This window comes from Ailuropoda melanoleuca, chromosome 4 (assembly GCF_002007445.2).
Source record: "Ailuropoda melanoleuca isolate Jingjing chromosome 4, ASM200744v2, whole genome shotgun sequence".
NCBI classification, from domain to species: domain Eukaryota; kingdom Metazoa; phylum Chordata; class Mammalia; order Carnivora; family Ursidae; genus Ailuropoda; species Ailuropoda melanoleuca.
In genome coordinates this window covers 108,256,766-108,279,093 of record NC_048221.1, presented here as the reverse complement: position 1 = coordinate 108,279,093, position 22,328 = coordinate 108,256,766, and the positions used below count along the sequence as shown (strand labels likewise).

At 40.7% G+C, this 22,328-nt stretch overlaps 1 protein-coding gene across 8 annotated transcripts in view; it reads right to left on the bottom strand.

The window, feature by feature from the left end:
• Nucleotides 1-5,397: 5,397 nt before the first annotated feature.
• ANAPC1 (anaphase promoting complex subunit 1) overlaps nucleotides 5,398-22,328 on the bottom strand; it is a 91,420-nt gene continuing 74,489 nt past the window's right edge. For all 8 annotated transcript variants that reach the window (XM_034659532.1, XM_034659534.1, XM_034659535.1 and 5 more), the window contains 8 exons: nucleotides 21,829-21,906; nucleotides 21,398-21,465; nucleotides 19,793-19,931; nucleotides 17,841-17,927; nucleotides 16,538-16,633; nucleotides 14,737-14,935; nucleotides 11,204-11,338; nucleotides 5,398-5,770 (listed from right to left, as the gene is read on the bottom strand). In XM_034659532.1, coding sequence (XP_034515423.1) covers nucleotides 5,655-5,770; nucleotides 11,204-11,338; nucleotides 14,737-14,935; nucleotides 16,538-16,633; nucleotides 17,841-17,927; nucleotides 19,793-19,931; nucleotides 21,398-21,465; nucleotides 21,829-21,906 — 918 coding nt within the window. In that variant the 3' untranslated portion in view covers nucleotides 5,398-5,654. The remainder of the gene's footprint in view (nucleotides 5,771-11,203; nucleotides 11,339-14,736; nucleotides 14,936-16,537; nucleotides 16,634-17,840; nucleotides 17,928-19,792; nucleotides 19,932-21,397; nucleotides 21,466-21,828; nucleotides 21,907-22,328) is intronic.

Here is a 22,328-nt window from a genome sequence, read left to right as displayed (position 1 = left end):
AAGGAGCTAAGAGACCAGAGCGGGAGCCTCTGTGGAGACTGAGAACAGGCAGAGGGAGAAGAAACCGAAGGTCTGGGAAGAGACCTGGATCACTGGGGAGGAGGAACCTAAAGGAAGAGGCCAAAGAAACAGCTAGAAGATGGTGAAGAAAAGAGGAGGAGACAGGAAGGGGAGAAACACACAAGGAGAAAGGATACAGGATGTGGCCAGCCCATTCTAGACAATCAGCATCTTGGGGACAGTGGTCCTTGGAGCCCTTCCTGACACTCTGCTAGAACAGAATGAAATGATGCTGGGGAATTCCAGCCGCAGACTAGAGGGAGGCACGGAGCTCACTGATGTGTGGGTCTAAGGCTGAAACAAGAGAGGGAGTAAGAGGTAATTAGACAGAAACTGTCTAGCCCTTCACCACTTTTTTCCCATGGAAATGCCTGATTTGCCTTGAAACTGCTTATAACTACAAGGCTCCCAGGAACCTCACAGTCAAGCCCAGATAGAATATCCAGTCTTGTAAAAAGCTGACTCCTTTCAGGAAGCAGTACAGTTGCTGTTCAACCCTCTCCATCCCATGAGGGCATAGCATTTTCTTGAGTCCTCTGCAACTTTCCAGTTGCAAATAATCACAGTACTTCCTGTCTGTGACACCTAGTCTTTCCAGCCCCTGAAGGCCAAGGTAGAAACACTTAGGCTAAGAGGTGGTTTCTCTCCTCACTCATGCATCTAGTGACTCGGTCCCGGGGAAGTTTGGCACAATATGGGGCCAACCCACGTCGTTCCACTTACTCAGCTGATAAAGACTGTGTTCTTCTTAGTCAGTGAGTCCTCTCAGTGCATTATGGAGAAACCCGAGGCCACTCGGGGGTCACTGCCACTGTGGCCTGGGGTTAGTAGCATCCAGACGAGTTGGTACATGGATTACAGGACTGTCGCAAAATCTTGGGAGTGTCAGAGCACACCTGAGGGTTTGATCATGGAAAAGGAAAGTGAACAGCGCTGGGAGCTCAAGAGATAGCCAAGGCGCTGGAAATTCCATGAGCAAAACCAGAGGAAACCAAGTGGTGGTGAGCGGTTTTTACGGGACTTGGGGATGGGGCTGAGTTCACACCTGGGTCATTGTGTCCTACATAACAGCACAGCGTTTGCTAAGAGACCCAAGCAGAAAGGGTGTTGATGAAGGGGAGTAGATGGAAATGTTTGGGGACAGCAGGCTGAGAAGCCCCTGCAAAACTACAGAACCCGGTGGGTGGGGGGCACCTGTCACAGCTGGCGGTAGCTTCCCGCAGCCAGGTGCGCGCCATCTGCCCTCCTGTCCGCCCGTGACCAGTGAAGGAGAGCAATGGCTTGGCCGCTGCCTCCACCTCAAGGCCTCGCGTGTGCATCTCTCACTGGCTTCTCACAGTGGCACACTCTTACCTGGCCTCACACGGGAAACAACTGGAGGCTGAGCAAAGAGAAGAGGACGGGGTGAAGATACTGAGTTGACATCCGGCCCAGGCAGAGGGCACAGTGAGATGACCCACAGATTAGAGAAGCAGAGAGGGAGTCTGGAGCAAGATGACACTGGACAGCACCCACACCGCCCTCTGGGGTTTTGCAGAAATTTCATAAAGTGGGGGTCGGGGCTCCTCTCATCTAGATCTTAGGGACAGATTCTGTAGCTAGGGATGTTAATTACAATGGATTTGCTAACGATTCTTCCTTCAATTGTTGAAGAGCTGTGTATATTTACCCACATTTCCAGTTGATGAGACTATCTTCTTAGTCTCTGGAATGGTACACAGTAAGCAAACAGAAGTCTTGATTAAACAAAAAATAGGCACGAATATGAACACAAGACAAATGAAAGAACATGGGTGGCACTAACTAGCTTCCAAACACTGTCCCTGTGGTAAGTCCCCCCAGTGACGTGATTACCCAGATCACGATCTAGCACGTCTGGGTTCTGGAAGCCCACGGACTACAGCTCCCACAAGGCAGCATACTTAAATGTAAGACCAGAGATGGATCTATTAACTACAGACACAAGGCAACAGATTTCACACCTAAGTATTGGAGTACAAACAGTGGAAATTATGAACATGCAGTATTTATAGATTTTCACTGATTTTATTGAACCTAGTATAAATTTTTTTCTAAATTTCCTATTTCATGTTATAATGTACCACAGAACAGGAAAAAATATCTTTAGCTAAAAGAGACATTTTAAATTAAGGTGGTGGTTATATGACCAAGAAAGCAGCACAGAGACTAACTCAATTTAACTCCAAGAAACTACACAAAGGTCTTTGTTTTTCTAAAGATGCACAGAGAAGGGAAGGGTCCACAAACTCTCCTGTGCAATGTCCTCCTAATTTCCATTAATCTGCCTCTTTCTCAGCATTTCCTACACTAAGAGAGGCAATAATGAACCAGATTCGGGGCTTTGAAGCAGTATGGTCTGAAAGCCCAGGCTTGTTAGGGGTTGTGACGGGAGCAGTGCAGCCTTGGGCCAGCCACCTCCCTCCCTGAGCCTCAGGGGTCTCAGCTGTAGAAAGAGGGCCAGAGAGATCGTCCAGTGATGACCTTATATGCAGCTGCCTGAAGACTGAAGGTCCTGCCACCTGGGGTAACAACGTCTACTCTCCATCCCAGCCTCCCTTTCATTCAGTGACAGAACATGGAGCAAAGCAAGAGGATGGCCAACAGGCAAGTCCATCCTTATCCACAAGGAAAAAGTTAGGATATGACTTTAGGCTTTTCTTTCAATTCAGCAAAAAAACCCTTCCCCTCCCCACAGCTTGTGACTAATGAGAAGTAATGTATTTCAGAGTCGGGGAAACCTGGCTGGCCCTGGCAGGCAGGAAAAAGCCAGTCTCCTGGGAACCTTTGTCAACTACATGAGTATCCGCAGGGTGACTGCTAAGTGCTAACAGAGGCCTCTAGCCTGCGTACACCTTCTTAGTAGCTGCGCCTCTAACCTCCCCTCTGCTTCCTTCCACTGCTGGTTGAAACCTGCAGACATTGGGAGTACAGAGGGGACCAAATCCTGTCCCCTCCCCCATAGCTGAATTGGAGAGATCTTCATACAACTAGGCATTTCTTACAAAATGTGGTATGAGGACGGTGGAACCCAGAAGACGAGCCCCCAACCAGAGGCATATTAGCCTGTGTGCTGCCAACAAAGTCTTCTTGGTTTGGATCTCAAATTGTTCCTTGGCCTTCCAGCTTCACTCAGCTCCCCAGCAGCCTCTCCTGACTTTGGTCTATTCCTGTCCTCAGACTGGGCTTTGACGTGGCTTTCCTCAGAATCCATGGCACACACACAATCCACACACAAATCCATTCCTCTGGCAATTCCTGCCTTGGCTCCACGTGCTCTGGCTTCTACTCAGAATCCTGGCTCCCAGACTCTGGCCTGTGCCCAGCAGGCACCCAGGCCTCCCACTGAGTGGGTCTGTGCACTGATCATCAAGCTGAGAGATGAGAGGCCCCCTCCCCCTTGCTTCCTCTGGGCTGTCAGATCTCTGAGTGGGGGTGATCATGGTGATCATAAGCTAGGAAGTCAGCTGGTTTCTAGACAAAGGGTAAAAAAGTGGCCTTACTCAAGATCAGGCAGCACTGAGGGAAGCTCTGCAGGGCTTAACCCAATGGACACTCCTGCTAGGGTCTGGCATCCATGCCTCAGAGCTGCCCACAAGTTCAGGCCTTCACCTCTTCACAGGACATCTTACTCAAAGGAGGAGCAGATATCAGCACACCCCCCCAGGAGACAATAATCTCTCTGAGTATGCGTGTGTGTAACTACTATTTAATTATGTCCATCTATGGAAGCATTTATAGCTGTATAAAGTAGAAAAGATGAACACAGGATACGTTAGGAACCGTATTATGACAGACATTAAGCAACTAGTACTCACCAGTGTCTGGTTCTTCTCCCCTTCATGGACACATGGAAGGGCAGGGTCACGAGGTTGAGCAATTTGACTACTTCCTGCCAACAGGCTATGACTGGAAGTGACATGTGCCATTTCTGGGCCAAAATCCCTTAGGAGCTGGATGCACTTCTCCAGCTCTTAACTTTGAGGAGGCTGAAATATTCTGGTGAGAGATACTCCCCAAATTTTTTGAGAACCATAAATAACTAGAATTTATTTGATGATCCTAGCATATCTGCTCAAAAGACTGCCCAGAATACCCTCTTTGCTCCGTCACCTAAGCACTAGGTCCAAACTATAAAGACAATGCTGTGTCCAGGCCATCTGCAATCTTTTATTCTGCCCTTTCTCTTAGAAAGCCTGATTTTTGCTTTTGTTGACAACATTCTAATGACTGTTCTCCTTCATATATGAGAATACATAGTGTGCAAGTAATGGTCTCTCAAGTCCTCCTTCAGAGAAAAGAATATAAATTATAAACAACTGAGACTGAAGACACCAACAGTTGCCCAGATACTGAGTTCTTTAAATCTCAATTCAAATGGAATTTCTGTCATCTACCATTTTAATTTTTTTCTTTTAGTTGTAATTATAAGAAAAGCTAGCTAAGTGTGAAAGGGAAGCACATTTCACCCTCCCAGGCAGCCACATCTTGCCTATGCTGTATATGCAGGAACAAGTCCCTGGGACAAGCACGCAGCTGGAATACTGAGTCTAGAGAGAACCTGTCACCTCTAGAGGCGTGCCCCACCCCCCAGCCCCCCGCAGAAGCAAATGCCACATGGGTTTTTAACAAAATCTCAATGGAAACATTTCCATTTGCTTTGATTTTTACACTGAAAGCTAAACAGCAAAATTCAGGATGTGGAAATGTGAAATCACTGAATGGATCTTGCCGTTTCTACCAATTTAGGGTCTCACTGGTCATTCCAGAAGCATAAGGCACATGTCAGGATCTGGACAGCAGGGAGTTTTCTTTTTCCTGTATGGGAAACCTGAAGCTGGAGGCATCTGTATGTGTGTATCTTTCATTGTTATTTAGTCTACAAACTCTTGACACATTCTCTAAATCTTGAGTGGAAATGGACCATTATTTATTTTTAAATGAAATTTCTGAAGACCTCTCTATAGTGGAAACTGCGTATTTTCTCCACTTAGAGCAGGCTTCGCGTTGAGCGATTCTTCATTAGGGTATAAATGTCCTCCTGTTGAAGGTGACTGCTCATACCATGAGGATGCCCGGCACTGCCACAGAAAGTACACACTAATTTTAGACAGGAAAACTGCGACATCTTAGGAGATGCTAAAAGCCATTTTCTTGCTGTAGAGAGTAAAACTCGATGACGGAATTTTTTTAAAACCTTGCAAATTTGAACATAGTCACTTCATCAGAATCAACATAGTTGAAAGACTTTAAAAATGAATATTCACCCCAGCCCCCACTGCTCTCCTCTCTGAAATCCCAAACTAAAATCATCAAGAGCTTTGAAAACAAACCAAAAAACTTTATTTACAAAAGTAAATTTTAACTCACTTTTATATATCATATAATGTCAATGCTGACAGCAATCGAGCCTCTGGAATATTTAAAACACTTGGATTTTAAAATACATTGAGGTTTGTGCAGCTCATTTCCCCCTAGTTGTATTATAAAACTTATAAATGTTTCTTTAGCTTTGTTGTTTGGTCATGTTTTTGTGCAGAAGTCACGTTTCAGGGTAGGTTTACCACCAGACATGTTCACATCACCATTGGCTGTGGATTTCCAAGAAGCAAAGGAGCCAATCTTAGTAAGGCTCGCACTGGCATTTTCAGCTGTTTAAATTTGAAGAGGAGTTCAGCAAAGCTTGTGCTCCCTGAAGAAATGGAAATGGGGGGAAAAGTCACACTTCTAAATAAATTCAGCTGTACACCCCTTTCAAGGAAGTTTCAGATACACAATCACATGTAAAGCTGACATTCTTCCCTTTGAAAACAGTTCCCCAAAGATAATATCTAAATTATGAATTTCCCAAATGCACTGTAAAAAATAATTTGATATAAAAATGTAAATGTTTCCATTCTGTACATCAGAAAGTGACCTGTAACTACATCTGAAACTATTAATATTTAATTATCTATTACTTACATACAATTAATAAATGTGCCTGTCTACTTTCAACTACCATAATCTATACACTCCAATACGTATCTAAAAAAAAAAAACCACAGGCTTAAAATGAGAAATACAAGTTAATCTAAATTAACCTAATGCCTCAACCTCTAAGAAGCAAAGGTTCTCAACCGCGGTCCCACAGATTCCAACATAATTCATGTGGACTACAGCCTGGACATCTGGAGGTCTGAAGGCTGCCCGGGTGATTCTGGTGCACAGCCAAGGTCAAGAACCACTGCTCTAAAGGAAGTAGAAGGGTCCAGCCTGAAGATCCTATTAAGCATCATCTTCCTTTTTGCCTCCATCCCACCACGTACAACTGTGCACTACTCTCTCTCTCCTAGCCCCAATATACATGCATGTAAGTGCTCCCTGTGACTCTAGGCCACAGCAAGCATCCTAGCAGACATGCAGACAGCAGAGGGGACATGATCACAGGATCTCATGAAGATGAACAGAGAAAAGTCTCACAATGTAATCAAGTGGCTTTCTGATTAAGGCACAACTAACACAAGAAAGAGCTCTGCTACACAGAATATGAGAGAGGCAACTATTTCTCCTAAGTATTTCCTTTTATTGATTGGCCTCTGCCAGTCAGCTGAACTAAATGTTTGATAAACCTCAACAGAAATTAAGACAAATTTCCTATTTAATTGTTATTCTATGGTGTTCCCCAGACCTTGCTAAAACCCAAGCACAGAGAATGCAAACATCCAGGAAGATATGAAACAACTCCAACATACTAATAACTGTGGAATCTAACAGACCATTTACATTCAATGCGATATTGAAATGGTTAGGTTTAAACATATCATCTTGCTCTTTGTTTTCTATTTGTTCCATCTGTGCTCTGTTCCCCACTGTCCTCTTTTTCTCTCTTTTGGATTACTTTTTATGATTTCTTATGATTCCACTGTAGTTCTTTTGTTGCAGTAAGTTCTGATTCCGTTTTCTTACTTTAGTAATTGCTTTATGACTTCCAGCACACACCTTTAAATTATCAAAGACGACCCTCATGTGAGATTACAATACTACACATATTAGCATAAGGGCCTTCCAACAGTGCTTCCCTTTCTCCCTTCCCAGCCTTTGAGCTAGTGTTGTCATACTTTTCACTTTTCATGTTTTATAAACTCCATAGTACAATGTTATTATTTTTATTCTGTCAATGGTCTTTAAAAAAGTATTTTTAAAAGAAATAAAAACCTTGCATAAATAAACCCATGCCACTACCATTTCCAGTGTTCTGCATTCCTTTGTGAAGTCCCCTATCTCCATCTCATATTATTTTCCCTCTGCCCAAAGGACCTAAGTAGACATTTCCAATAGTGTGGGTCTGCTGGTGATGAATTCTGTCAGCTTTTGTGTGTCTGGAGAAGGCTTTATTTCATGGTCGTTTGTTTTGAAAGATATTTTTGCTGGGTATAAAATTCTAACATATTTTCTTTTCCTATGAGTCCTTTACTCCACTAATCTATCACTTACATTGCTTCCTATGAGAAATACAGTCACTCTTACTTTTATCTGTGTGTAACATGTCTTTTTCCTCTAGTTGATTTCAAGACTTTTTCACCACCAGTTTTGGGCAATCTGGTTATGATATGCCTTAATGTAACTTTATTCACATTTCTCATGCTTGGGATTCACTGAATTTCTTGAATCTGTGGATTTACAGTTTTCAACAAATTTGGAAAATTTCCAGCCATTTCTTCATATATTTTTTTCTGTTGCACTCCCTGCCCCCTTCAATTTCTCTCTTCTTCAGGGACTCCAATCACATGTAAAATAGGTGCTTTACGTTCCACAGCTTACTTCATTAATGCTCTGTTCCTCTTTTTTCCTTCTTTTACTCTTTTTTTTTTTTTAAAGATTTTATTTATTTATTCGACAGAGATAAAGACAGCCAGTGAGAGAGGGAACACAAGCAGGGGGAGTGGGAGGAAGAAGCAGGCTCATAGCAGAGGAGCCTGATGTGGGGGCTCGATCCCACAACTCCGGGATCACGCCCTGAGCCGAAGGCAGACGCTTAACCGCTGTGCCACCCAGGCGCCCCTCCTTCTTTTACTCTTGCATCTAATTTTAGACAGTTTCTATTGCTATGTCTTCAAGCTTGCTAATTTTTTATTATGGAATGTCTAATCTGCCCATTAATCCCATTCAGTGTACTCTTCATCTCAAACATTGCATTCTTCATCTCAAAAAGTTCAATTACAGTCTCTTTATATCTTCTATGTCTCTTAACGTTCTGAAATACAGAACAGAGTTATAATAACTGTCTTAATGTCCTTGTCTGCTAATTCAAACATCTGTGTTAATTCCAGGTCAGTTGTAATTATTTTTTATCTCATTATAGGTCCTATTTTCCTGTTTCTTTGTATACCAGATATTGTGAATTTCACCTTGTTAGGTGTTAGATATTTCTGTATTTCTATGTTCTTGAGCTTTGTTCTAGAATTATATTTCTTGATAAACAGTTTGATCCTTTCGTGCCATGCTTTTAAGAGTTGCTGGTAGGGCCTGAATATATTCAGGTCAATTTAGTCTAGAGCCAAATACTTCCCATTACTAGAGCAAGACCGTTCTGAGTATCTATGGTCCCTTAATTATGAAGTTGTGGCAAGAGGCACTATTCCTGAACCTGTGTAAGCAACTGGTAATGTGTCCTCTAATCCATGTAGACAGTTCTTCCCCCAGCCTCAAACAGTTTCTTCACATGCATGTGCTGACCAGTAAGCACTCTTCTGATAATTGAGGGGGACCCTCTGCAGATGTCTGACATTCTCTTCGTGTAGCTCTACCCTCTCTGGCATTTAATCTTGTAAACTCTAGCTCCTCTGGTGTCCCTGTACTCTCAGCAACATCACCTCCACTCACAGAGTCTCCCAGGCTCCCCCTAGGTTCTCGCTTCCTCCCCACAGTATGGGACCTCTTAAGGTTATAAGCTGGGGCAACCATAGGGCTTATCTCATTGTTCTTCATCTCTCAGGGATCACTGTTCTTCACTGCCTAATATACAATGTATCAAAAGCCACTGCTTCATATGCATTGTCCAGTTTTTTTGGTTCCAGGCAGGATAGTAAATCAGATCCGTCACCCCACCCTGGCTGGAAATGGAAGTCTATGCTTGAAAATTGTTTCCTCTTTTATTTTTAGTAGTTTGACCATTACGTGACTATGTGTGGTTTTCTTCGTATTTATCACTTAGGGTTCACTATAAGTTGATGTCCGTTCTCCATTTTTCAAAATTCTTAGCCTCAGTGTCTTCAAACATTGCTTCTATCTCATTTTCTCTCTCCTCTTATTCTGGGATCTCAACCATTTGCATGTTTGACTTTTTCACCATGTTCTACCATGTTCCTTTTCTGTATTTTCAATCATCTTCTCTCTGTGCTCAATTTGTTTACTTTTACATACCTGCCTTCTGGCTCATTTAACCTGCTGTGTCTGATACACTACTTAATCCATACACTGAATTCTTAATTTCAGTTATATTTTTCAGTTCTAGAATTGCCACTTAACTCTTTCTTATTGATTCCAGCTTTCTGGTGAAATTATCTTTTCACCTATTTTCTTGGAAATATTATAGTTATTTTAAGTTCAAATCTAGTAACATCTAGATCACATATAAGTCAGTTTCTGTTACCTTTTTTTTTGTTATGTCTTGTAATTTTTGATTCAACATTAGATACTGTGTATTAAAAAGCATAAAGGTTCAGGATATATTCTGTTCCTCTTAAGAAGGTTATGGTTTCTTCTATAAGGCAGACAGAATGCAAACAGATCTCCTGTGTTCTGCTTGAGGCTAACCTTAGGTCTTGTCCACTTCACCTTCTACCTTTACTCCTAGGGCTTGGTCCTGCTGTGATTTCATCAGAATGGCTGGGATTCTTATCAGAGCCACTTCACACCTTGGCAGCCCTGGAACTCTACCCTTTGTCTCCTTGGAACTATGCTGTTGCTGAAATCTTCGCTCACATTTTTAGTCTCCCAGCTTCTGCTAGATTTCTTGACGTCTCATCCTGTGCATGTGTAAGTTTTGGTATGTGTCTCAAGGAAAGAGTAGGTCCAGGTTTTTGAGTTACTATTCCTATTATTCCCTCCTACCAGGGATCTAGCTCGAGTTCTAGATTCTCAGGCAATCGTTAATCCAACCTCTGGTTACTCTGCCCAGCAGCACCACTGCCTTTTGCTGGGACTCTACTTCTTGTGCTATGAACTGGCAAATGCCTTTGGGAGAAAGCCAGAGTAAATACAGAGTTTCCTCATTATACTTCCCTTCTCATGGGGATCGTGGCCCCTCAATCAAGTCTGGCCAGCATGGCTGCTACCAATTCCTTTAAATAGCTGTTTTATGTAGTTTGTCAAACTTTTATTATATTTGTTTTTGTAGGAGACTCAGTCCAATATAAGCAATTCCATCATGGCTATAACTAGAAGTCTCTAGATAGTGCATTTTTTTCTGAGGTTTTCAAAACAGCAATAAACTAGTAATGTTATTAAATTTTAAATGATTAAATGGAGCAATTTTTGCTCTTCTTAGAAACAATTTTTAAATGCTCAATTAACAAGCAGAAATTTGAAAGTGATAATAATAAAGGTGCTTAGAATTAATTATATTTTATGATTCAGGTTACTGGGCAAACTCCATATCTGATTACATATTCTGAAACATACAGTGAGGTGCTAATATTTTAAACTCTGTATTACAAAAACATTCAAATTCATACAAAATCAGGTACCTGGTCACTTTAAAGCTTTATAATATTAGAAATTAAGATTATGTGATTAAAAAGAAACATCCAAACTAAAAACCCAGAAAATAAAGAAAAATAAAGATGACTAATAAAAATTAAGAAAGAAAAATAATATAACCATTTAATTTATTAGTATATACTGGTGTTTGGGGCTCTCTGAAGAAGAACCCATTCTTTTCTGAATGTAAATAAAAGTTTATGCATGTCTAAAGTTCAGATAGTCTTTTTAGAAAAAGTTCTCAACCATAACACCCAAACATGAATGAAAACCAAACATAACTAGAGAAAATAACTCACTAGAAACGCCTCCTACCAAGAACCTTAAGAAAATAAGTGAGTCAATAATACAGGTACCGAAGAGGATTTAGATCTGCAATTACCTTCTAGTCCTATAGATGGCAGGTGCCATGGAGCTGGTACTGAGTGGTAGACAAGGAAACAAGCCAGCATGCTCAGCTGAGATTCCTCAAAGGGCTGCCCACTGAGGTAGGCGTGCACACACACATCACCCCCAGCTGTGAGAGAAACACAAATAGAACTGAAGCAACTTGTTTTCTCATCCAGAACTCATTAAGCACTTACCATACACCAGACAGGTACTATGCTAGGCATTAGGGCTACGGTGGTAAACCAGACACAGTGCCTGTCACCAAAGAGTATGAAGTGTTGTAAGGGACAGAGACATTACACAAAAACACAAACAAATGCATAATTAGAAATTGTGATGAGTGCTATAAAGAGGTAGTGGTCACTGAGGCTGTCTCTCCAAACACCCATTTTACGACCCTTCTTCCCTGCAGTATATAACACTTGAGGGGACTGACTTCAGCTCCAGAACTGGATCCTGATTACTATTAGCCAGACTTTCTCAAACTTTAAGGCGCACCAGAAGCACCTGAGAAAGCTGATTAAAACAGATGAGTGGGCCCCATTCCCAAAGTTATTTGGATGGGGTCAGAAAAATTACTTATTTTTTTAAGATTTTATTTATTTATTTGACAGAGAGAAGGGCAGTCAGAGAGGGAACACAAGCAAGGGGAGTGGGAGAGGGAGAAGCAGGCTTCCCGCTGAGCAGGGAGCCTGATACGGGGCTCGATCCTAGAACGCTGGGATCACAACCTGAGCCGAAGGCAGACACTTAACGACTGAGCCACCCAGGCACCCCAGAAAAATTACATTTCTAACAAGTTCTCAGGTGATGCTGCTGCCTGCACTTTGAGAACCACTAGTCCAGGACAATCAAGGCAATCCCATTCTCAACACAGTGATTGGTTCAGGAACTGGCACACCTACACTATTCAGTAAGAGACATTTCCTGCCCCAGGGACTAAGGAATGTGCATGAGTTCCAATTCTAGCCAGAGAAATGAAGAGACGCTTGACAACACATCTGCTAGAGGCTTCTGAGAAAGAAATTTCCTCATTATTATGGCAAAGCTCCTAGAAGCAACTATATTCTTCCAAGCTTGAGGCAAGGACAGCCATTTTATTATCATGAGAAAAAGCACTCTGAGTTTAATAAAGCCATGGCACAGAGCATAAATAATGGAACCTCAGAGAAATGGAGCTGAAGGCACTAAAATAAGATGACCCTTAGACCACCTTACCTATTCCAATAATGTAAGCTTATATGTGTCCTTATTGTTTAAACCAGGTTGAGTTAGGTCCTCTATTGTAGACAAAGGCATTTTGATGCATAAAGAAAAGTTGAGGGAGAGGAAGGAGGAGGGGAAGGGGAAAAGGGAGGGAGGGGGAAAAAAATAAAAATGGCAGGAAAGTTGCCTGAAGTAGTGTGGTCTTAGAAGGCCTACAAGAAAGGGGCACTTAAATTGAGGCTATAAGAATAAATATAAATTGAGTAGGCAGAGAATGAAAGAAAAAGGTTCTAGGGAGGGAAAGCAACATATTTAACAGCTCCATGAAAGAAGGGAGAAATTACAACTGATACCAAAGAAAATACAATCATAAGAGACTACTATGAATAACTACACAACAACAAATGAGACCACCTAGAAGAAATGGATAAAGGGTAAAGTCCTAGAAACATATTCCTTCTAAGGCTGAGAGATGACAGGGGGCACCTGGGCGGTGCAGTCATTAAGTGTCTGCCTTTGGCTCGGGGCGTGATCCTGGATCCCTGGGATCGAGCCCCACATCAGGCTCCTCCACTGGGAGCCTGCTTCTTCCTCTCCCACTCCCCCTGCTTGTGTTCCCTCTCTCGCTGGCTGTCTTTCTATCAAATAAATAAATAAAATCTTAAAAAAAAAAAAAAAAAGAAATGTGCAGGGAGGGGAGCCTAGGTGGTTCAGTCAGTTAAGCATCCGACTCTTGATATCAGCTCAGGTCATGACCTCAGGGTCATAAGACTGGGCCCCATTTGGGGCTCAACACTCAGCAGGAAGTCTGCTTGAGTCTCTCTCTCTCCTTCTCCCTCCCCCAAACAGGTTGCTGTCAGATATGTATCAGAAGTTATTTGAAGGAACTGAAGAGGATAGAAAGATCACTTGTTGGCTAAAAATCGATTTCAGACATATATCACACATTAGACACATTTCCAAAAATCAAAAGGCCCATCATTTGCCTCACGTAAGGCACAATTACTTCTACACTATTAGGAGTAACTTCACAATTCCCCTGCCATCACAAGTCTGTACTTCCAAGCCATAGTCACACGATGTCCCAGGTTCCCACTGAATGACTCACAGAGCTGGTAAAACAAACATTCATTCTAAGCACACATCAAGTTTTCAGTGTACACAGGGTGGAGGTACAAAAAAGGGAAAAAAACAGCTAGGTGATAGGCCACACCCCTAAGAAATAGCAGAGAGGCACTGGAAAAGAAACAGGATCTGATGCTAGAAAATATAAAACAAGTTCCTAAGGGTCAAGTGGTATTTAAAAAAATATATATATATATATACACATATATGTGTGTGTGCATGTGTATATAAATGTATGTATATATACATGTACACATATATATGTGTATATATGTATGTATACATTTTCATGGTGTATTAAGCAGAGTTAAATACATTTTTTATAGAAGTTGAAGTAAATAAGCAGAGTCCAATTCACCTAACTGAAAACATTACATCTATAGCCATTCTAGCTTATATTCAGATTAATCTTCCTTAGCACTGAAAGAAAATGTTACAACAGAAAAACCTGAGTCTCGGTGTATCTTAAAAGCACCAGGTACTCCGGAAAAACAGTATGGAGGTTCCTCAAAAAGTTAAAAATAGAACTGCCCTACGACCCAGCGAATTGCACTACTAGGTATTTATCCAAAGGATACAAACATATTGATTTGAAGGGGCACATGGACCCCAACGTTTATAGCAGCAATGTCCACAATAGCCAAAATATGGAAAGACCCCAGATGTCCATCAACAGATGAATGGATAAAGATGCGGGTGTGTGTGTGTATTCCACACCACGGAATATTACTCAGCCATCAAAAAGAATGAAATCTTGCCTTTTGCAATAACATGGTAGAACTAGAGGATATTATGCTAAGTGAAATAAGTCAGAGAAACACAAATACCATATGATTTCACTCATATGCAGAACTTAAGAAACAAAACAGATGGGACATATGGGAAGGAAAGGAAAAAATAAAGTAATATGAAAATAGAGAGGGAGACAAACTGTAAGAGACGCTTAACTCTAGGAAACAAACTGAAGGTTGCTGGAGGGGAGGAGAGTGGGGGGATGGGGTGATTGGGTGATGGATGTTAAGGACGGCACTTGATGTGATGAGCACTGGGTATTATATGCAACTGATGAATCACTAAATTCTACCCCTCAAGCTAATAATACATTATATGTGAAACAAATTGAATTTAAATAAAGAATTTTAAAAAATTAAAAAATAAAAGATAAAAAAGCACCAGGCACAATGCTATTATTACCTTGTAGCCACTGGTCCAGAGTATTATCAATAGTGCACTTTACAACAGGGAGGAACTCAGAGTTCATAAAAAGCCCCCGCTTAGGGTGATTCTGCAGCCGCTCCTGATGGCTCCTGGAGCTGAAAAACTCTAACACCAACTTTATCTGCCAAAGTTCAGATGTCTCAGACATTTCTCTTCTTCCTAGTCTTCTCATAGCCTCAAAGAGACGAAAGGAACAGCAGTCCACTTAATGAAAGAGTGAAATTGCTCTCACTGTCTCTTCCTCAGAGTTGTATAATAGAGTATTTTTAAAATATGGCTTATAGATCAATAAAGGGCAAAGGGGAATCCATTCCATGTTTTGATGCAGTCAGCCCCACAGAGGAGCCCTCCACTGGGTGCAGATACATGTCCACTCTCTTCAATATGCTCCCCACATAAACAGCTTTTAGGTAAAAGCAACAAAGGCAAATGAGCTCACTCTTGGCTCAACGGCTCTGAAAAATGAAGACCCGTTACGATGACTTGGCTGGGGATCCCAGGGGTCAGAAAGCAAAACAATATTACTGATAATACTGCTCCTGGGATCCATCTGCAAAGTCACCATGCCTGCAACTAGCAGGGATGTTCTGTAGACACCTGCCCATGACCCTGAAGGGATAAAGGTTCAAAGCATAAAAAGGGAATGCTTTCAGCCAACAAAAGAAAAACAACTTATTACTTGGCTGCTATATAGAGAGGACCTGTGAGAAGCAATGTCAGTGTGGACATCACACAATCATACTTTCCGATTAAAAAATGTGGATGGATACCAGACAATATTGCCATTCTGGGCCTATCTGGTTGTATTAGAACTTGCCTTTTAATTATGAATATTACTCAAAAGAATGTGATCTTCAGGTTTTGAGGAATTCTCCCCTCCCTAAATGTCATTTTCCTACTTTTCAATAAAGATTATTTTGCCATTAGAGATTACTTCCTTTGGCTTTAGATACTGAGTCCCACATGCTTATCTGTGAACCCATCATGTCGCATTCACTTAAAGAATTGTTTAAAACCACAGCCCTGGACCTCATCCCAGAAATTCTGATTCAGCACATGATACAGAATGGGATCTGAAGATCTGTATTTTTAAGATTCCTCATATAAACTGAAGTTAGAAAACTACTGGCTATGCTTAACTGCGATTTGGGGTCTGAAAGGTATGATACTATTAAAAAGTCATATGTATTACTAATAACCCAAAGTGAATAAATTGGCCTGATCCTTTAGGGAAGCAGCGAAGCATCATTTTCTGTATTACCACTTTTAGGCTCTTCTAGAACAGCAATAACACAAAAGAAATTTAAAAATGAACTCCAGCTTCCTAAATCACTACATACTAATACTATAACCTCTTGCAAGCTTAATCACGCAGGCGTAATTTCACATTACTGCCATCACTAGGGCATTGTTTGTTCACTTACTGCTCATTTGCACATCTTTTCCATGAAGAGGCTTTGTCAAGAAGGAGGCAAGAGACCACCCGAGGATGCTAGGGGAGAAAGAGAGGGAACGTGCTCTTCCTCCACTAGTCAAGGGAAAAGAGAAAAGGGGAGAATGGGAACCCTAGAGTAAGACAGCCCAGCAGGGGTCATTCCTGTCATTATAAATTCTAAACTTTTTTTTGTTATGTAGAGAGCTGTCAAGTTTTCTGAATTTCTAAAAGCAAATGAGAAACAAAATGATGGACACACAGGGAATCTTACCTCATTGTTAAGTACGTTATTTAAAATAAAGTATAAATGTCATCAGAATTGGACTGTTTTTTGAACCATACCTGATCCATTGCTATGTATGCAGGCAACATCTCTGGGGTCTCCTGAGTAACACATTCATACAGTACTGAAGAAAACAGATCCAGAATTTCCTGTTTCTGTGGAAAATCAGAAACTTTTTGTAGCACATCAATGTATATTCTGAAATCAATTCAACACTGTATAGCAACTACTACGGCCCATTCTTAAGCTCTACAGTCAATAATATATAGGGTAAAACAGCTGTCTCTTTATAAAATCATAGTGAATGCAACACTAAACATCAACAAAATATAGTAAAATTAAGTCCCAAAGGACAGTTATGTATATAAGCGCGGTGAGGAGAGGAAGGATCAGCTGGGGTAAAATGAACAGAAAGGATACCATAGAGATGTGCCCTGGGTTAGGCTGGCAAGAGCAAGATGCAGAAAGAAAACCCAGCATCCACAAAGATGTAGTACAAACACTGAGCAGAACAGGTATGGAGGAGGCAACACAGTCAAATCCAGCTAGGCTCAAGGGCAGGCACGGACTTTGATCATCGGAGACCTGTGGCCTTGAATGCATGCCCAGCCCTCACTAGCTGTGCAGTCTTAGCATGTGATATCTAAGTGGCAATTTCCTCATCTGTAAACCTGGAATGACGAAGTACCGACCCTCAGAGTCAGAATCCAATAAGAAAATTACATAAAATACTGAGCAAAGTGTCTAATAAATAGTCAAGATTCAGTAAGTTAAAGGGAGTACAATTATCTCACTTAACCCTCAAAACAACAACGTCAGGTAGGTTCTATCATAATCCCACTTTTAGAAACAAGGAAACTGCATTTTGGAGAAGTTGAAAAATTTTCCTGGAGCTACACAAACTTATAGGCAACAGGCCATCAATCCCAGATATGAAATTCCTACATCCAAGCTCTGGATTAAATAAAAGATCTGCTGGGCATCCTTTGAATCCTGAAGAGAGCAACAGTTTTATGACCAATAGAAAAAAAGTTATAAGCAGAGGAAACAGTAAAATTATGTAAAAATAAGAGATAGTAAATAGTGAAAATATCAATCAGTACAAGAATGCACATAAGAAAGTACTGAAATTAATGTCTTAGAATTTTAAGTTGTTTCTTCTATCAAGGTAGAGAGTTACTGAATTTAATAGCTTTAGACTGAAAAATCTGTATCTGCCAAGCAAAAATCACCCAATGTACCCGAGACATGTCATCAACCTCAAAGATACGTTATGGATATTACAGGGTTTTTGATGGTGTCCACAGATAAATACAGTACCATTGTAGTCTGGCAGCTGAGCAAAACATATGATACGCATACCTGACCCATGTTCACAGTTGGTTTGCAGAAATATTCAGCAAATGACAGAAGTGCTGGATCAGAAGTGAATGCTGAAATTGTTTCTGGCTAAAAATATAAACAACAGCAACAAACATAAGTGAGATATTAGAGGTTATACTCCTTACTGCTCAAATTGTAATATATGCAGTTGTGAGAAATCTACCTTAGTGTTTTCACACAACGTTCCCACAAAGCCCAAGGCTGTACAAACTTGCTAGAGCTTCACCAACCTGTTCTGCTGAGAAGTTACAAGATGCTTTTTTGCACAAGTCAAACAGGAGCTACTGATTTATCAAAAGGCCAGTAATAAACAGGTCTTTCTTACACAACTTGCCCCCAAAAGGCTTTCCCCTCTCCCTCAATTAACCTACTGAAAAACAAGTAAGAAACTAGAACTGTTACTGAAAACGTAAGGAAAAAAGATTACCACTCAAATAAGTCACTCATTAAAAGGTAAATACTGTATGATTCCACTTATATGAGAATACTAGAATAATCAAATTCAGAGACAGAAAGCAGAATGGTGGGCACCTGGCTGCGAGGAAGTAGGAACAGGAGTCGCTGTGCAATGGGTACAGAGGTTCAGTTTTACAAGATGAAAGAGTCCTACAGATGGACGGTGGTGATGGTTGTACAACAATATGAATGGACTTAATATTACTCAACTATACATTTAGAAAGGGCTACAACAGCATATTTTGTGTGTATTTTACCACAATAAAGAAATTGGAAAAAAAAAGAGTAACACTCAAGGTTCAAGAAAATGGAATATGGAATATATGGAATACAAAAATATTACCATTTTCCATTGAGATTTATATTTCACTTCTGAATTCCCTTGAAGCAGGAAATTGAGATGTCTTTTAATCTTTATGTAATTTCCCAAATCAAAATCAAGTATAAACTTCTCTATTTTCTTAACAAATTAGGGTCTTTGAGATGGGCTCTAATTTATATGAGCAACAGAGCTTAAGTTAAATCATATCCAAAAGTCCTTCAAAGCTATTTCATAGACATCCTATCAAACACTGCCAAACAAAATTCACTGATGTCAACTGCATCTACTTAAACCCTGGGAGCTATTATAAAGGCTCGGTCATAAGTAACTGGTCTAAAATGAAATGTGAGTTAAATTAAAATAAATGCTATCCCCTTCTGTGGAAAAATAAAGAATGCTAATTAAGTCTGCTGTCCACCACGTAGCCAGTCCACCAGCCACATTTTTGCCTCTACCTCTAAGGGCCCTGACCACTTTACACTGCCACTTGATGTACCTTCAGCAGGAGCACATTTGCTCATGAAATTCCTGAAAACTGTACTTAAACTGAGAAATTTTAAAGTTGGCTTATGGAATACATTTCTAGTGTGGGGAACTTATTTGAGTTCTAAGTGTAGAGTAAAATATGTACTGACTGAGATGGGAATGAGATTCTCTCATGCACTCTAACTTTTCATTCGAAATACTCGAATCAGCAGTTAAGTACTATGAGAATAAAGCGAACTGATAAAATAAATCTGTCATCATTTTATCCTCACCAAGATTTAACCAACAATGGGGGGTTTAAAACAGAAACTAATTAGTGTTACCTTGTAAAAATCTTCTTCTATTTCTGCCATGAATTAAGCAAATCTTAACAGATTTGAAGATTGATAAGTAAAATTATTAAGCTAAACATTTTTACAGTGTTAAGATATATTGTCCCTACTGCTAAATATAAGTCATCCTTAGAGTCCTGGCAGATGGCCCATATTTTATTATACTTACTACATAAAACAACAAGTAGATCCAGTCTTTATAATCTGCAGTGATGAGAGAGCAGATTCACCTGAATGGTCCCATAAATGTTATCACAAAAGTACATGCTTTGGGTGGGCTGTGGGATTTGTAATTATTCCATCTCATCCTTCAGTTTTTAACCAATCAATACTACCTTGAAAGCCCGAGCTTCAGAGTTCCTGTTGGCCACAGTCTGGGCCAACAAACTTTGCCACCCCATTGGATCTTCCTTGTAGGAGAGCTGACCTGCTCTGAGCTTAACATACAGAACTCCATCCTTAGAAAGGATTGATCTGGGGAAAAAAAAAAAAAAACAAAAAACAAGAATGAATTTTACGTGAGGTATTATTTGTAGTTCTCAGCTGGAAACATAATGTCTCCTAACACCACGTTCACATGAGATGAAGTCTTTATCATTTTCCAGTAGGGTACATGATTATTTACTGTGCCTAAAATTAAATCAGTCTCTATGAGAAAGCCAAATAAAGTTCTACTTTTCTTTGGTGTTGAGGTTCACAGAGCTTAGTTAAGTAAAAAGGTGCTCTGCCCACTCAAGTGTATGCTTCAAAGGCAATATTTTATCTAACACTTCTTCATATTCCCTTTATCCTCTATCCACTGGAGGTACTGAATATCTACTGATTGGTTTGCAACATTAAAAAATTAATGCTGCAAATCTAAAGAGAACAATACAGAAAACAGCTATCATATAGAGAGTTTAAGGGAAATATAAATCGGGACCAAACTATAAAAACTCTTATGGGCTTGTTAAACTTTCTAGAAATTTAAAGACTTAATTTACACACTACTCAAGTTATAAAATTAACACTCTTCATTAATTACTTGCATATGATTATTTCCACCCAAAAACAATCTATCATAATCTTAATTTTATGAGAACAATCCAACAAAACAATGATAAAAAGATGTAAAGATGTGGTCTGACAAACATCAATTGTTATAAAGTTCCCTTTATAGACAGACATACATGCCAGCCTTACTTTTTTTTCCCCCCAGCCTTTCTTTTTTCTTTTCAAAGATTTTACTCATTTATTTGACACAGAGAGAGAGGACAAGCAGGGGGAGGGACAGGCAGAGAGAGGGGCAGAAGCAGGCTTCCCAGTGAGCAGGGAGCCAAATGCAGGGCCTGATCCCACGACCCTGGGATCGTGACCTGAGCTGAAGGCAGACGCTTAACCAACTAAGCCACCCAGGCGCCCCCCAGCCTTATTTTCTTACGCTGATTATCTTTCATTACTGCTCCAACAGATCATTCCGTTACTGTACCAACTTAGGTCACTACAAGTTTCTCAATGAATAAATATAACTAGTGAGGGTTTGTCTTCTAAACTAAAACTCAGGCACCTGGGTGGCTCAACCAGTTAAGCAGCTGCCTTCGGCACGGGTCATGATCCCAGGGTCCTGGGATCGAGCCCCACATCAGGCTCCTTGCTCAGCAGGGAGCCTGCTTCTCCCTCTGCCTGCCGCTCCCCCTGCTTGTGCTTGCTCTCCCCCCACCCCCTGCCATGTCATATAAGTAAATAAAATCTTTAAAAAAAAAAAAAAAGAAAACTAAAACTAATTTTCTAATACAAATTCTGTTTCAAAATTATAGACCACTTTATTCAACATATACTCTACTGTCTTGCATGAGATCAACGGATAACAAGGAACATTCTAGATAATAATCTGCAATTTCTACCTTCCCATATACTTCTATTCACTTCACAGATACATGTAAGAAATTCAGTATACTTACTTCAAGTGTTGTGTTCCCTTGCTTAAATCTATGAGCAGTTCCCAGTATCGTGGGCCTTTTACTTTAATCTAACAAGAGAAATATGAACACAGTCAATCGAACGCTAAAAAAGTGCTAGTTTGACAAAATGAAACCCATGTTTCTCAGAGAAAATAAAAATAACTAGGCTGGAAAGAGATACTGACAAGTTAACAAGCTTCATTTCTACACAAAAATGTACGTGAATTAAGTTCTACGGCCATCTAACCTCTCAGTAAAGATCAGCAAGTAAAGACCTTCTCTGTTCCTCATGACAATTCCTCCTGGGTTGCTTTCCTATTTCCTACAGAACACCAAGAAAGCATAGACTTTTACTTAGCTACCTTTGATGCTATACTATTCTGGTTGAATTAACCTCCTGCAGAGATCTTCCTAAATCACATCCCACTTACCTGCTTTAACAGGTGGAGTTCTGGAAGAAGGGTAGGAGCCATCAATTCTTCTTTGGTTTGTTCATACCACTGAGTACCCTTTACAAACGTAAAAGAACAGCCACAATTCACTGTGTGGTTAGGGGAAGCTACAAAGAAGAAACATCTCCGCTCTGTACTTCTCTTTCCCCCAGTTTCTACACAGATGGTCAAATGGCATGAAATACTCTCTGGTATCAAGTCTTTTTTTTTTTTTTTTTTTAAACATTTTATTTATTTATTTGACAGAGATAGAGACAGCCAGCGAGAGAGGGAACACAAGCAGGGGGAGTGGGAGAGGAAGAAGCAGGCTCATAGCAGAGGAGCCTGATGTGGGGCTCGATCCCATAACGCCGGGATCACGCCCTGAGCCGAAGGCAGACGCTTAACCGCTGTGCCACCCAGGCACCCCTCTGGTATCAAGTCTTAAGGGCTAAGCCTACAATCCTTTGCAGGGACTGCATCACCTTACGCCATTCACA